Source organism: Drosophila suzukii, chromosome 3 (genome assembly GCF_043229965.1).
Source record: "Drosophila suzukii chromosome 3, CBGP_Dsuzu_IsoJpt1.0, whole genome shotgun sequence".
Classification (NCBI taxonomy): domain Eukaryota; kingdom Metazoa; phylum Arthropoda; class Insecta; order Diptera; family Drosophilidae; genus Drosophila; species Drosophila suzukii.
Window position 1 is genome coordinate 5419336 of NC_092082.1, and position 14834 is coordinate 5434169.

At 44.6% G+C, this 14834-nt stretch overlaps 5 protein-coding genes across 6 annotated transcripts in view; 2 read left to right on the forward strand and 3 right to left on the reverse strand.

The window, feature by feature from the left end:
- The first annotated feature begins 21 nt into the window (after positions 1-21).
- The window catches only part of Cpr65Aw (Cuticular protein 65Aw), a 67230-nt gene continuing 52417 nt past the window's right edge, over positions 22-14834 (forward strand). The window contains exon 1 of the mRNA XM_065864557.2: positions 22-31. The gene's annotated coding sequence lies outside the window, so the exon portion shown is untranslated. The remainder of the gene's footprint in view (positions 32-14834) is intronic.
- Positions 54-3592, reverse strand: LOC108013624 (transportin-1-like). The gene is made up of 9 exons (XM_017079567.4): positions 3338-3592; positions 2614-3285; positions 1478-2545; positions 1250-1420; positions 1016-1187; positions 856-951; positions 695-770; positions 450-624; positions 54-395 (listed from the first exon to the last, which is right to left on the reverse strand). Exons 1-9 carry the CDS (start codon positions 3434-3436, stop codon positions 288-290), a joined length of 2637 nt encoding a protein of 878 aa, XP_016935056.3. The 5' UTR covers positions 3437-3592; the 3' UTR covers positions 54-287.
- LOC108013237 (transportin-1) lies at positions 3720-10661 on the reverse strand. 2 transcript variants are annotated; one of them, XM_017078970.4, is made up of 10 exons: positions 10509-10661; positions 9974-10079; positions 9239-9910; positions 8053-9165; positions 7825-7995; positions 7591-7762; positions 7433-7528; positions 7029-7104; positions 6568-6742; positions 3720-6512 (listed from the first exon to the last, which is right to left on the reverse strand). In XM_017078970.4, the coding sequence occupies exons 2-10, from the start codon at positions 10070-10072 to the stop codon at positions 6405-6407; spliced, it is 2682 nt and encodes an 893-aa protein (XP_016934459.1). In that variant the 5' UTR covers positions 10073-10079; positions 10509-10661; the 3' UTR covers positions 3720-6404. The 2 variants fall into 2 exon arrangements, with proteins under 2 accessions (XP_016934459.1, XP_016934460.1); XM_017078971.4 differs by having other exon boundaries at positions 9974-10076; positions 10509-10646.
- Sf3b6 (splicing factor 3b subunit 6) lies at positions 11051-12097 on the forward strand. The gene is made up of 3 exons (XM_017077976.4): positions 11051-11254; positions 11334-11452; positions 11521-12097. Exons 1-3 carry the CDS (start codon positions 11237-11239, stop codon positions 11747-11749), a joined length of 366 nt encoding a protein of 121 aa, XP_016933465.1. The 5' UTR covers positions 11051-11236; the 3' UTR covers positions 11750-12097.
- LOC108012428 (zinc finger protein 490) lies at positions 12133-14621 on the reverse strand. The gene is made up of 2 exons (XM_017077791.4): positions 13245-14621; positions 12133-13186 (listed from the first exon to the last, which is right to left on the reverse strand). The coding sequence occupies exons 1-2, from the start codon at positions 14550-14552 to the stop codon at positions 12383-12385; spliced, it is 2112 nt and encodes a 703-aa protein (XP_016933280.3). The 5' UTR covers positions 14553-14621; the 3' UTR covers positions 12133-12382.

Consider the following 14834-nt stretch of genomic DNA (forward strand, 5'->3'; position numbering starts at 1 on the left):
TGAGTCACTGACTTTCAGACATTCGTTCGTGGTGAAATTTTTAGGGATGTTACTCATTTTTAGGGTTTTTATTGTTATTTGACAATTTAAATTTTACATACTATGTTATTGTAAAAACCATAAGAAATACATACTTCTTAATTGTGCACAAATATTTTTGATTTTTCCAAATTTTTTTGTCTCTTTTCGTTCATTAATTTCTTGAAAATGTCATCTTTTTTCTTTTCCATAAGCTTTCAATTAGAAAATTAGAATTTGTAACAGGCTAAAATAAGCTGTGGCTGGTCTCAGATGTTGTACAAGGTAATCAAGCGCTCAACCAAAGCTTTCGGAAATTGATCTACATAGCGAGACCAGTTTTGCTCACACACATGGATCTTGAAACCATGAAGGACCTGAAATATTAATCGAGTTAGTTGAGAACACACGAACTTTAGGAAATAGTTTACCCTCTGAATCGCCAGACGCAGATCCTGTGGGGGATTCACCCACGAGGCAATAGCATCACAGAAAAATATAAAGTCGGGCACCGCGGCGGATACATCCACCGAGATCATATGACAAATTCCAATAAAGGCCGAATACTTCTCTTGATTGTCTTTAATCCGGCGTAACGTTGTGCACCTTAATTTAAAAAAGAGAGAAAAGGGAACTTTAAAAAACATAAGCTAGTTAGTTTATTGATGTTACCCACCATTGTCGTAAAAAAGATGGCAAATACGGAGCTACTTCTACTTGGCACACACAACCTAAACGACCGATTGTTATTGCTAGAACAAAAGAACAAAGAAGGTACACATATGCTCTTAATAGGATTGATTCCTAGACAGCTCGGAATAATTCAAAAAGACTTACCTGCATTTTCTAGGACACTCCTGGGCGTGTTTGGGCGGTTGATGATGATGATCAGGTCGCTGAGTACCAGGCCTACGTACTGCTTGGTCTCCTCACCTTTGAAGCCAAATACAAAATGAATGTTATGGTGTTACTCCCAAAAATATGTCTTCATACTCACCCAGTTTCAAGCAGATCTCGCCTATGGCCCAGATGACATTGTTGCACACCGGAATAAAATTTGGGTTCAGGTTCTGCACCAAGAAGGGAAAACACTCGGCCATAAAGGGATGCACATGGGGAAAACAGACCCTGGTCAGATCACCAAGCAGGGCAAATGCAGATTGACGCACCTTTAAATGTATAATTTCATTGTAATCTAAGCATAGTTAAGGTCGGTTTAAAGAAGACATACGTCCGGCTGAACGTCCTGCATGCATTGTAAGAGCAGATGCATGAGATTGCTGTTGGCCACCAGTGACTCGATGTGGAGATTCAAACCCTCTGCTAGGCCGGAAAGCAGGTCTAGGGCAACAACCATGCGGTCTTTATCGGGATGATCAGACGATTGGTTCTGTTTGCACAGCTTGAGAAGATTTAAGTTGATTTAACCTTGTAACATTAATCAACCCTTGTTTCTTACCATTTCCTGGTTGATGGTCTGCTCAATGAGGGAGATGCATCTCCGAAAGACCGGTTCGCAGTAGGCAAAAAAACCGAATTGCAAGGCAGTTGCGATGTTTGACAGGCAATCCAGCAACGGAAACAGGTCCTTGTCGTCGTCCTTAACCTGGTTCCACTTGTCGATAAGCGGCGGCATTAGGATGTTAATGTACTGCGGCTTGTTTAGATGGTGACCCACGGAATCTGCCAAGGTACCGACGGCGTCATACAGGATCAGCAGATTTTTGTGCTGGTACTTGGAGAAGGCCAAGACGAGCGTCTTAAGAATGTACTCCAAGTAGGGCACCAGATCCGTACAGGCCTCCTCCTCCAAAACGCACAGGGCAGAGCATGCGGCCTCCTGGACGCCCTTATTGGAATCTAAAATATGCCTCAGCACCTTCTTCAAAAGCGGCTTCAAGTACTGGTCGTGCGGCTGGTTGACCACCCAATTGGCGTACCGTGAGATCGTCCAAAACGCAATAGAGCGTATCAGCGCCTTCTTGTCGGACAGACAATATATCAGGTAGGGAACCAGCTCTGCCAAATGCCGAACCATGCCCTGCATACAGCCGCCGGCTATGGCTCCCAGGGCCAACACACCACTCTCCTTGACCACCCATTCTTGGTGGAAGAGTGTTTCCTTTAAAATGGGCAACACAACGGGCAAAAAATCCTCACGGAAAACTTTGGCTAGTGCGTCGAGAGCGGAAGCGCTGCACTTGCGCAGGTTCCATTCCAAAAGCGACTTATTGTCCTCCGGTTCGTCGTCCAATTCATCGTTTACAACATGTCTGCGAGACCTGTGGAAGCGCGGACTGATGTCCTCCTCTTGATCCGGTACCATACAATCCTCTTCTTCGTCGCACTTTAGAAGAATAATCTCGAGCTCAGAGTAACGCATGCTATGTACAAGAACTGGTGCTAACTGGGACAGAACAGGAGCAAGCAGCTCCTTGCAGTTGCTCTTCTCCGCTAGCGACAGCCAGAACTCAAAGGCCTGCAGGGCCACGGCCTCATCGGAGTCCTGGGTACGCAGCAACATGTACTGCAATTGGATAATGAAAACAAATCCCAATTCAGAGATAATCTAAACATTTCCTTAAGATTTTCTACCTCAATGATCTGCGACATGTGCGGCATAAGGCGGTCCATCCGCACCTCCAGCAGCATGACCAATCCATGGCAGACGTTCTTGCGCACCTCGTGATCCTCATCCGAGGATAAATGGAAAAGGTTCTCAATAAAGCTGTCTATGTCTTGCGTTAGAGTAAGTGATCTCTTGATGATGAACTGGTTGAAGCACACTATGGCGTGGCAGCGGATCTTGGGACTGCTGTGCCCGAAGTACTTGAGGAACTTGGGAATCATCATGTTAAGCGGCCAGTTGAGTCCTGGGGAGTCTAGGTTGCCCGCGGAGTCCTCGCAGATCAGCTGCAGCGCACTGAAGGCTCCCTCGCACACGTTGTAGTCCTGGGAGTCGAGCATGTCGCAGAGCAAGGGCAGAAGCTGCGGCCAGTTGTGCAGGCCTCCACAGCTGGCGATGGTGGTGATCAGGATGCTCACGGTGGCTCGGATCAGGGGCGAGGAGTCACCCACTGCCTGCAGACACTCGTCTTTGATGTACTCCACGATCGCTGGCTGCAGATTGCTGCCATGCGTAAGGATGTTGTTCTTGAGGATCAGGCCACTCATCGCGCGCGTGTGCTCATCTTCCGTTGTAAGTTTAGTCAGGACATAGACGAGATAGTTGTTGAAGTCCGGATAGTGATTGAACTCCTCCAGTTTCTGTGGGCAAAGCGAATGCGAATTGCGAAACAGTCAGTAGGGGATAACTTACCGTTCGTACTGCAATCTGCATGGATGTGTCCGGCAACTGCGAGTCCTTGAGGATCGGGAGGAGCTGCTGCAGACCCTCTTCCCGTGGCCCCCATGTCATTTTGTTGCTTCGACGAGAGTTGGCTGGGTTTCGTGTAAAATTGTAAAATTGGGTTTATGTCGTTGCCAGTTGAAGCAACTGGAGTGATTGAGAGTGACACTTCGTTCTGGGCCACCTACTCACATCACCTACCGATCGTTTTGGAACGTTATGGACCACCAAGTTTCAGAATGTTTATCATAACTATTTTCAAAGCATATGCCTTGATTATAGATACTAGTTGCCATATTAACTTTGTAAATAATCTACTTTTTATCCAAATTAAACAATTTTTCATTGATGGTAATGTTATACATACATATTTATTCATATATATATTTTTCAATTTACAGAAATCTCGATAGTTGAATTTTGAAGTGGAGTTTTAGTTAAACAAATATTTAAACTCCCGAGGAATAATCCATATAGCTAGATGTAGGGATTATACATACATGCATGTACTTCATATGTATATATGTGTATGGTTTTAATGTATATATATATGCATATTCAATTTCGTTAGACATTTGCAGACCTTTTGTTAACCGAGTTAGTGACAGTGGATTTAAATATAAGGGATTACAGGATATAAACCTATCAGAGTTGTGTGTGCTGGATGAACTGTAAGTGTTATAAGTGGTGTGTGAAGTGTTAAAATTAAAACAATATTTACTAGGCTTGGTCTGGATTTACTTAAATAAACAACAGAGACGAAAGATTGTGTTTGTGTAGAGGACTAAAAACACTTGGGTAGTTTTCTTCATAATTTTAATTACATACACGCGATAATGTAATAAATAAAAAATAAAAATTTTCTAGTGCTGCACAAATCTATTTTGATTTCCTGTTTTTGTTACGTTTTGCTTTTAATTAATTTGTTGCCCTAACTTGACCTAACATTTAGTTTTTTTTTAAGTTCCCTACTCTTTTTTTTTGGTTTGCCCTATCATAGTGAAAAACAATAGTAAGAACAAAAACCTATTCTGCATAAAATCTATAAATATATTTTATATAGTTGTATATGTGTGGTGTGTATATGTTCAATGTTGTGTGTGTGTGTGTAGTTGTAGTGTTGCTTCAGTTTTTTAAATTATTTTTTATCTGCTTAAACGCTAATCACTAAGATCACCCGAGAGAGATACAAACGCACGCGAACGCGACCGGATTCCGCGATGAATCCGGATTAAGGTACAACGAAATCACGATTTTCCATTTTAGTTTAGTTTCAGTTTTAGCTATTGCTTCACTTCGATTTAGTTAGACCGTATTATAGTTATCAAGTATTGCGATTATTATTTGGGACTCGGGGGCGAAAGTCCCTTATTGTTAGTTTTTAAGTTTGTTGAGTTTAACGCGACGCGAACGAACGACCCGAAGTTACTTTATTATCACACGTTCCCCCATTTTTGAAACGAAATAAAAACACAAACGTAAACACGGTTTGCATAATTACATAATACTATTACTTAGATTTACTTGGTTATCTTCCTGCTTCATAATCTTCCATTTATTTGTGTTTGACTGAGTTTTGGTTTTCCCTAGTTTTATTTTTCTTTTTTGTTTTTAGTTGTTCCGCGACAATTTCAAAGACTTTTGTTTCCATTTAGTAGTACACTTTACACCTAATCGTATAATTGTAAAAAATTTGTTCTGTACAAACATCATAAATTATGAAGGTTACGCAAAACACGAGCCTATACAAATTATACCAAAGTTTGAAGAAAATAATAATAGTTAATTAATTACACTTGTCCCTATACAAAAAAAATTATATAATAATACTTTAAAAAGTGATCAGTCAATGGTTGCTTTTGTATTCAGTTAAAGGATCGCACAAAAATAAATAAGATACTCAACAAAATCCTAATCTCAATTTCATATTTTTTCCCTATTTGCTTTTCGCTCTCACAATGCGTAAAAAAACACCTAATTTTGTATAGCATATGAATATCATGTAGTGTATAAGTAAATTTGTATCAGTAACAGTTGCAATATTATCGTTATCCTTGTATTATTTTCTTTCATTTTTCAATTTTCATTACCCGACGAGATACCACGAACGACGATTACGATTATTAACGAACGAGCGACGAAAATACGCGAACGCGAAACCGTAAGAACCCGAAACGCGACGATTTTTCTTTCTTTTGAATATTATTTAAGTGCTGAAAGTGTTGGATTCTCCTGTGAAATTCAAATCGGCTGTTGATGAATGCTTTCTATGGTTTTTGAACGGAGTTGAACATCAGTCTTTGTTTGATTTGTAACATTTTCCTCAGCTGAAGCTTATCGTTTGCATGCGCAATTGAATCCATTTTTCCATTTCTGATCCTAGGATTTCACAACAGACCCAACACTTTCATCTTTCAACGATTTAGTTAAGTTAGTTAATAATTACCGCGACACGAACCCGCAATATCATTAGTTTCGACGATTTTCCGTTTAGTTTTTTTCTATTACCTATGAGAGACACCCGTGTGTTCTCCATATTGAACTCTATTTTCGGTTTGGGCTTGGGGGTGAGTGTATTGGAGGGTTGGGCATGTCTACTATAGCACTGACTCCGGTTAAGTACGGCCGGAACACATAATTTTCCTGTAGTTCCTATTGAGTTTTTTGCACGATAAAGGCATTTTATATGCACTAAGCGGACAGACGAATGCCTAGAGAGGTTCTACAGATCTAAGATCCTCTAGTTTGACTTCGAATATAAATGTGATTCTTCTCTATTAGATTTATCGATATATGTATGTGGTTATAAATCTGGTATGCAGTTGCTTTTATGTGAATTTGCTGTTTTTTTCGACTTCTATAAGCATAGATTTCAATGGTAACGTATCATTCGAACTGCATCGAATCTGATAACTTAGGGAGGCTAAAGATTAAGACGACACGCTTACTACGCATACTTGTACATAATTGTCTAGTTAAGATGTTGCTGCTTGGCTCACTAGTGGGTGCAGGTGGGTGTATTATAGCCTGGCTGGCCTTAGATGTTGTACATTGTGGCCAGGCGCTCGGCCAGGGTTGGCGGGAATTGCTCCACAAATCGACGCCAGTTTTCCTCACCCACTTGGGTCTTGAAGCCGTGGAGAATCTGAAAGAATACATGTTTAAAATAACGAAAAACGAATTCTAATGGAGTCACTAACCTTTTGGATCATCTGGTGCAGATCCTGTGGGGGATTAACCCAGGATGCGATGGCATCGCAGAAGAATATGAAGTCGGGCACCACGCCAGCTGGATTTACCGTGATCATATGACACATTCCACGGAAGGCCGAGTCCTTTTCATCATTATCTCGTATGTGCCGCAGTGATGTGCACCTGCATTATTTTATAGAGAGCGTTTAGATGGCGTTTTAACGGACAGTAAATCAAATAAGCAGGCTTTGGCAAACACGAAAGTTTTAAGGCAAATTTGAAACTCCAGTTAAATGTTGTTGAAAAAATGTTCAAGTAATGAGTGTTTAATTGTTAGAGATAAAAGGATTGGATGGGTATAATTATACGTTTCAGTGTTAAAGCGCAATTTGAGTTATGGCACGGGAAGGATAGATAAGAGAATAGAAAGAAAGAATAAGCTAGTTAAATAGAAAAACGTGTTACACACCACTGTCGTACAAATTCGGGCAAATAAGGAGCCACTTCAACTGGGCACACATAACCTAGACGACCGATTGTTATTGCTAAAAGAACAGAAGAAATAAGTATAAATAAATCAACTGAATAAATCAATATCACACGTAGTTTGCTTTGATTGATTGCTAAACTCGAATTGAATATCAATTGCGATTCTCGTCTATCTATATCTATGCATGTTGTATGGGAATGAGGTTCGATTTCGTTTCGTTGCTGCTCGTGCAACAAGTAACACAAATTAAAACAGAAACAAGGTTCCAGACATCCACATACGCACATACATACAGAATCATATATATACAAACAAATCGCATATAAATTCTTAGACAGCTTAGACAGAAATTCGAAAGACTTGGGTCAGCCCAAACGGCTCACCTGTATTCTCCAGCAGAGTCTTGGGCGTGTTCGGGCGGTTGATAATGATAAATAGGTCGCTGAGTACAAGGCGTATGTACTGCTTGGTCTCCTCGCCTACGAAGCAAAATATAAAATTAGTATTTTATGTTACACCTTAAAAAGATATCCATACTTACCCAGTTTCATGCAAATCTCGCCAATGGCCCATGTGGCATTGTTGCACACCGAAATAAAGTCGGGGTTGAGGTTTTGCCCCAAGATCGGGAAGAACTCGGCCATGAAGGGATGCACATGGGGGAAACAGGCCTTAGTCAGATCACCAAGCAGGGCAAACGAAGATTGACGCACCTAAAAAATGATATTTTATTTGTGATGTGTCGTTCTAACAGCTTTCTTTCAAGAAGACGTACCTCCGGCAAAACGTCCTGCATGCACTGGTAGAGCAGATGCATGATGTTGCTGTTGGCCACCAGTGTCTCGATGTGGCGATCCAAGCCCTCGGCTAAACCAGACAACAGATCTAGGGCAACTATCATGCGCTCTTTGTCGGGATGATCAAACGTTTGGTTTTGTTTGCACAACTTGAGAAGATTTAAATTGATTAAAACATGTTACATAAGAGTATCTTTTTTACTTACCATTTCCTGGTTGATGGTCTGCTCAATAAGGGAGATACATCTCCTATAGACCGGGTCGCAGTAGGGCAAGAAACCGGACTGCAAGGCAGTGGCGATGCTCGATAGGCACTCCAGCAAAGGGAATAGGTCTTTGTCGTCGTCCTTAAGCAGATTCCACTTGTCGATTAGCGGCGGCATTAGGATGTCAATAAACTGCGGCTTGTTTAGATGGTGACCCACGGAATCAGCCAAAGTACCGACGGCATCATACAGGATCAGCAGATTCTTGTGCTGATACTTGGAGAAGGCGAAGACGAGTGTCTTCAGAATGTACTCCAAGTAGGGCACCAGTTCTGTGCAGGCCTCCTCTTCCAACGTTGCAAAAGCAGAACATGCAGCCTCTTGGACCCGCTTATTTGAGTCCAGTATACGCTTCAGCAGCTCCTCCATCAGCGGCTTCAAATATTGGTCGTGCGGTTGGTTGACTACCCAATTTGCGTACCTTGATAGCGTCCAGCATGTGATGGATCGCACCAGCGCCTTCTTGTCCGACAAACAGCTTATCAGGTATGGAATCAGCTCTGGCAAGTGCTGAATCATGCCCTGCATGCAACCCTCGGCTATGGCTCCCAGGGCCAGCACACCGCTCTCCTTGATCACCCACTCTTGGTGGAACAGGGTTTCCTTTAAAATGGGCAACACAACGGGCAAACAGTCCTCACGGAACACATTAGCTAGCACATCGAGGGCGGCAGCGCTGCACTTGCGCAAATTCCATTCTGATAGCGAACTATCGTCGTCCAATCCATCGTCAAACTCGTCGTCATCATCCTCGCCTGTAGCTCCTGCTCCCGCCTCTTGAGTACTCTTGATCGTATGCGCGCGGGACTTGTGGAATCGTGGGCGTATGTCCTCCTCGCGATCGGGCACCATATCATCCTCTTCGACATTACCTTTCAGTAAAATTATGTCGACCTCTGAGTAACGCATGCCACGTACAAGAACTGGAGCCAACTGGGATAAGAAAGGAGCAAGCACATCCTTGCAGATGCTTTGCTCCGCCAGCGACAGCCAGAACTCTGAGGCCTCCAGAGCCACACCCTCGTCGGAGTCTTGGGTGCGCAGCAACATGTACTAAAATAAGTTAGGTAATGTATATTAACTAAATATAATATTTATTTTGATTATTTTCCCCGAGATTTCTCACCTCAATGATCTGCGACATGTGCGGCATAAGGCGGTCCATGCGCACCTCCAGTAGCATGACCAATCCGTGGCAGACGTTCTTGCGCACCTCGTGGTCCTCATCCGAGGACAGGTGGAAAAGGTTCTCAATGAACGTGTCTATGTTTAGCATAAGGGCCTGTGATCGGTTTATTATAAATTGGTTGATGCAGGCAATGGCGTGGGAGCGGATTTTTGGACTACTGTGCTTGAAGTACTGCAGGAACTTTGGGATCATAACGTTAAGCGGCCTGTTAAGCGCCGCTGAGTCCAGAATCTCAGCAGAGTCCTCGCAGATCTTCTGCAACGCACTGAAGGCTCCTTCGCAGACGTTGTAGTCCTGGGCGTCGAGCATATCGCAGAGTGAGGGCAGAAGCTGCGGCCAGTTGTGCAGGCCTCCATTACTGGCGATGGTGGTGATCAGGATGCCCACGGTGGCTCGGATCAGGGGCGAGGAATCGCCCACAGCCTGTAGGCACTCGTGTTTGATGTACTCCACGATCTCCGGCTGCAGATTGCTGCCGTGCATGCGGATGTTGTTCTTGAGGATCAGGCCGCTGAGCGAGCGCGTGGGCTCGTCCTCTGTCTTCAGTTTGGTCAGCACATAGATAAGATAGTTGTTGAAGTCTGGGTAGCGATTGAACTCCTCCAGTTTCTGTAGAGCAGGGTAAGGAAAATGTGGGTTGGCTTGCGAAGAGGTTGGGTCCTCACTACTCACCATCTGTACGGCCATCTGGGTGGCTGTGTCCGGTGACTGCGACTCTTTGAGGATCGCTATGATCTGCTGCAGACCTTCTCCCTGTGGTTCCCACGTCATGTTGCTGCTGCAAGGGCAAATCGACTGGGCTTTAGTTTTGAATAGTGAATTAGGAACTTGGAATTAGGGTTAATGCCCTCGCAAGGGGTAGCAACTGGGGGAGAAAGAGAGAGAGCGAGAGAGGCACTCTGTTCGAGGCCACTCACGCACACCAGCGCATTCTGCACACACCCGCGCGCGGACATCTGCTGTTGTGAAATATATGTACGTGTTCCGTGCGATTTTCCCCTGGCACATTATGGGTTTACGGCGGACGGAGCCAGATGAAAGCCCTTCCCCGCGAGAAACATGCGATTTCCTGCCCAGAACCCCAGATAGAAGGAAAAACCCCGAAGAGAACCCGCCTACCTCCGCCATATTCTGTAAGGCACAGTCAAGCCTAGGAAAAATGCGTTTCCGCCGAATATCTGGCATTACCCGCCAATCCCGTACTCACCTTTGGGGGTTTTCTGTGCTTTAAAACTAGTTAGGTTGGAATTATCTTAAGTTTTTCTGCGAATTTTCTCTTTTTTCGCCTTTTCTTCGCACAATTAGCAGAATAGCGTAGTGTGACCGTGCAAGAGCGAGGGAGTATGCTATTCGGCTGCTAGAGATGGGGGCATGCTATGGCGGAGTTATTATTAATATTAACTCAAAACTTTCTCGAAGTTTAATTTATTTTTAATATTAAATATGAGGATAATATAAAACAAAATTATTAGAAGCACAAAATGTGCACTTACAATATTTTAATAAAAGAATTCGAAAAGAAAAACTTTATAATTAACGTTTTTATTAGTGTACGTTTTAAAATATATTTTTTAAAACTTAAAAGAGAATATTTATTATATCCTCATAATTTTTGTATATATTTTAAGGCGCATTTTTATGTTCCTCGTGCTCTGATATATCAACTTGTACTTGTTCATCTCTAGATGCTCCCACGGAAATGCAGCCCTACTCGAGTGCTGCCACACTCTCCCACTACTACTTTAGAGTGCCCGCATTCGCCACCCTGGTCAATTTTGTTTGGGTTTGAGGCCAGACAGAGGAGTCATTAATTTTAAACAAAGGACCACGCTTCAGGACATTCATCCCGTGTCGGACAAAGCCGCTTCTCGCTTTCCCTACGACCGAGTGAAAGTTTCTCGCCTTGTCGCTGTTTAACATCCGAAGCGACCGGACATGAACAAGCGCAACCATGTGAGAAGAAAACCTAGACTGCAACTCCATAGACAAAGTAAATGGATTGTGGGGAGAAACTTACGCATTTCTTTTGCAGATCCGCCTGCCGCCAGAGGTAAATCGGCTGCTGTACGTGCGCAACCTGCCGTACAAAATCACCTCCGACGAGATGTACGACATTTTCGGCAAATTCGGGGCCATCCGACAGATACGCGTGTAAGTTAGAAAATGTCTGTTTCTTACGCCGGAATCCTCTCAAGAAATCCTCTCCGTTTCCCTCACAGGGGCAACACTCCGGAAACGCGTGGCACCGCCTTTGTCGTCTACGAGGACATCTTCGATGCCAAGAACGCCTGCGACCATTTATCCGGATTCAATGTGTGCAATCGCTATCTGGTGGTGCTCTACTACCAATCCAACAAGGCCTTCAAGCGCGTGGACATGGACAAGAAGCAGGAGGAGCTGAACAACATCAAGGCCAAGTACAATCTGAAGACGCCGGAGGCTCCTTAGAAAAACCACGCGGTGCGGCAGGCGGGGATGGGGATGAGCCCCACCAGATGACGCCCCATTTCCACCAACCATTTTCCATTGTTTAGGGAACTTCTCGCTCTACTTATATGTATACCAAATTTTTGCTATCTACTTGTAGATTTTTTTGATCGCATTTTGTATCATTTGAATCTAATCATTATCATCCATCCATCACTCCATCTATCATATGAACGGACGGATTTCGCGAAAGGCAGCCATTTGCCTCCCAGATCCGTCTGTTTGCAATCATTTGACGACATTAAGACACTCTCTCATCAAATAACAAGCAAGTAAAAGTAAAAATACAAAAAAATTGAAAAACTAGAAGAGGTTGTTTAATGATTTTGGATTGGTTACTCGGGGGATTTTAAGATTGCTTTATTCATGGTATTAAAACTATTATTTTTTGCTTAAATTACACCCAAAAACATTTCAGGTTTACACATGCTGCTTCGTCTTTAGGCAGATTCATTTAAGTAAATTAAAGAAGATTATTTTCTTACTTAGAACTAGGGTAACAATTAAGTCATAGTTAAATATTAACCAACAATTAAAACTCCCACTCATTTGGGGAGTCTTGAAGCCTTATGGAAACCTTAAACTTATTTCCGATCAAGATTCCTCCTGGGATTCAGTATTAGTCTGGCCAGCTGCCGCTGCTTGATACTGTTCGTAGGTGTTCTGCTGCCTCTCCAGTGCCCGTTGGTTCTCCAAATCCTTGAGCTCCTCCTTGGCGGCCTCGGCAATTTCCTGCCGGAGCGCCTCCACTTTCCGTCTTCGCTCACTTTTCTGCATCGCCTTCTGGCGAGCTCTTTCGCTAATTTCCTTAGGTGGTCTTGGAGGCTTTGGGGGTTTTTCGTCATGGACCTTCTGGTGACGGATGAGAGCTGCTTCCTGGCGGAAATGTGTGCCGCAAACCTTGCACTCGTACGGCTTTTCGCCAGTGTGTATCCACTCGTGTTGCTTCAGAGATTGGGAATTGGCGAAGCGACGTGAGCAGAAGCGGCACTCAAAGTCCTTCACCTTCTCGTGGACGCTTTTGTAGTGGCGCTTCATGTTGCCCAGGTTATTGAATCCCTGACTGCAGCCGGGACACAGGTGCATGCCCTCCTTCTGGACAAACTTCGTGCGGGCTGGCACTTCGCTGGGCGGCATCTGAACGGTGGGAATGGGATTCACCACGGTTCCCGCCAGTTGGGACAGGTCAACTCGCTCAACGCGGCGAGGATCCCTCGGTATGGTGGCCACGGATTCGGCACACACCTTTAGCAGCTGATCCGCGTCCACTTGGGCGTCTAAGGCCTCACCATCACCTTGCCTTTGCCTATATGTTTCCAAAGCCCTCTCCACGCTCTTTTCGTGGATTTTTAGGTGTTTTGTAAGGCTTTCCGTGTACAGGAACTTCTTTCCACAAACCTTCAAAGTAAAAAAGATTTAGACAAAAAGGATATTAAAGTAAAATTCTACTCCTAACCTTGCACTCGCATCGCTTTTCCCCGGTGTGCGTCATCTCGTGGATCTTGCAGGCGTGGGATTTCCCAAAGGTCTTCCCGCAGTACTGGCAAGCAAAGTTCCTGATTTTCTCGTGCACAATCTTCACGTGGCTATCCAGAGCCCGCTTCGTGTGGGTGGCGTGATCGCAGATGTGGCATTTGAACTGCTTCTCCTGGGTGTGGGTTAGAAGGTGCTTGCTCCACTCCTGCCGAGTGGTCTTCCCCACTCCGCAGTACGGACACACGTAGTTCTTAATGCCGGCATGCCGGAGAAGATGATTCTTCAGGGCACTGTTGATGTGGAAGCCCTTGCCGCATATGTTGCAGGGATAGGGAAGCTCCTCGCCGGTGTGCTTATACATGTGCTTCTTGAGAGCCACCGGACATCGGAAGACCGCGCCGCACTCACCGCAAGGCTGCTCCACCCGCGGAGCACTGACCCTCGCCTGATTGTGAACTTTCTTCAGATGAATGGTCAGCAGACGGAGGCGGGGAAACACTAATCTACAGCCCTCTACGGTGCAGGGTATCTCATCCGCCTTCTTTGTATGCGCATAGTCCACGTGGAGACGCAGTGCACCGGCTGTGGTGAAGCCCTTGCGGCAGCTGTCCTCCTCGCATTGAAAAGGCAGCAGGTCATTGTGGTGCTTCATGTGCTCCTCAAACTTCGAAGGCTTCTTGAACTTCTGCTGGCAGATGGGACAGGATATCAGGCGTTGAAGGCGACGCTCGTCGCTGGGAATCTTCCGCCGCCTGGCCAAGGGTTGTTCATCATCGCTGGAGAACGTTTCCTCCGGCTTCTTGTTTAACTCCTCGTCCTCCTCTTCACTGGATGAATCCTCTTGGTCATGTTCCTCCGGTTCCCTGTCCACGGTGTTTAGCATCTTAAAGACTTCCTCCTCGTTCTCGATCAGCTCCATCTTGTGATTTAGCAGGGGATCAAAGCTGGCCTGCTCCTCTTGCCTTCCCATTGGCTCGGAATCCCCCGCCACGGGCTCAAAGTCACCCATTGGCGTAATCCTATTGCTGGCCACCATTTCCTTGAAGCGCTTTATGGATCCCACACACAATTCCCGGAAATCATGCAGTTCGTTCAGCTTGGTAAAACACTGGGCGCACAACTTCTTAGGGAAGCCGTCGCTCTGATCCGCCTCCAAAGAAGTGAGTGAAACCAGTTTCCTGACCAGATCTGGGACCAGGAACAGATCATGTTTAACACCCTGCTCCAGGTGGATAAGGCAGATGCGGCACAGCGAGTGGACGGAGTACTGGAGCTCCCTGGTGCCCATTTCTCCCGATTCTCGGGGAGATTCCGAACCGAGTTTCAAAACAAATTTGTTGCAGTGTGCCTGCCAGTGTGACCGTCGCGCTCTGTTCTTAACCCAATTCGGTGCGGAGGGCGCGAATTCGTCCAATATGATATTATTAAAAAGGAAAGCCAGGAAATTGCCTTGGAAATTAAATATTTATGAACAACCGATTTTTATTTCAAAGCGGTAAGTTAAGACTGCAAACATATATATTTCAAAGGAAGATACAAAACATATGCTTTAGGTTTAAAATTAAATAAA

Bases quoted from the DNA above. Each gene is read 5' to 3' on its own strand.
- LOC108013624 (XM_017079567.4), bottom strand. From the start codon at position 3,436: ATGACATGGGGGCCACGGGAAGAGGGTCTGCAGCAGCTCCTCCCGATC. The intron at 1,421-1,477 runs GTAAGAAACAAG...AATCTTCTCAAG, and splicing joins AGACCATCAACCAGGAAATG to CTGTGCAAACAGAACCAATC. The intron at 396-449 runs GTAAACTATTTC...TTAATATTTCAG, and splicing joins TGCGTCTGGCGATTCAGAGG to GTCCTTCATGGTTTCAAGAT.
- LOC108013237 (XM_017078970.4), bottom strand. From the start codon at position 10,072: ATGACGTGGGAACCACAGGGAGAAGGTCTGCAGCAGATCATAGCGATC. The intron at 9,911-9,973 runs GTGAGTAGTGAG...CCTGCTCTACAG, and splicing joins CCCAGATGGCCGTACAGATG to AAACTGGAGGAGTTCAATCG. The intron at 7,529-7,590 runs GTAAGTATGGAT...TTTGCTTCGTAG, and splicing joins CGAGATTTGCATGAAACTGG to GCGAGGAGACCAAGCAGTAC.
- Sf3b6 (XM_017077976.4), top strand. The intron at 11,453-11,520 runs GTAAGTTAGAAA...TTTCCCTCACAG, and splicing joins GCCATCCGACAGATACGCGT to GGGCAACACTCCGGAAACGC.
- LOC108012428 (XM_017077791.4), bottom strand. From the start codon at position 14,552: ATGGGCACCAGGGAGCTCCAGTACTCCGTCCACTCGCTGTGCCGCATC. The intron at 13,187-13,244 runs GTTAGGAGTAGA...TTTACTTTGAAG, and splicing joins AAAAGCGATGCGAGTGCAAG to GTTTGTGGAAAGAAGTTCCT.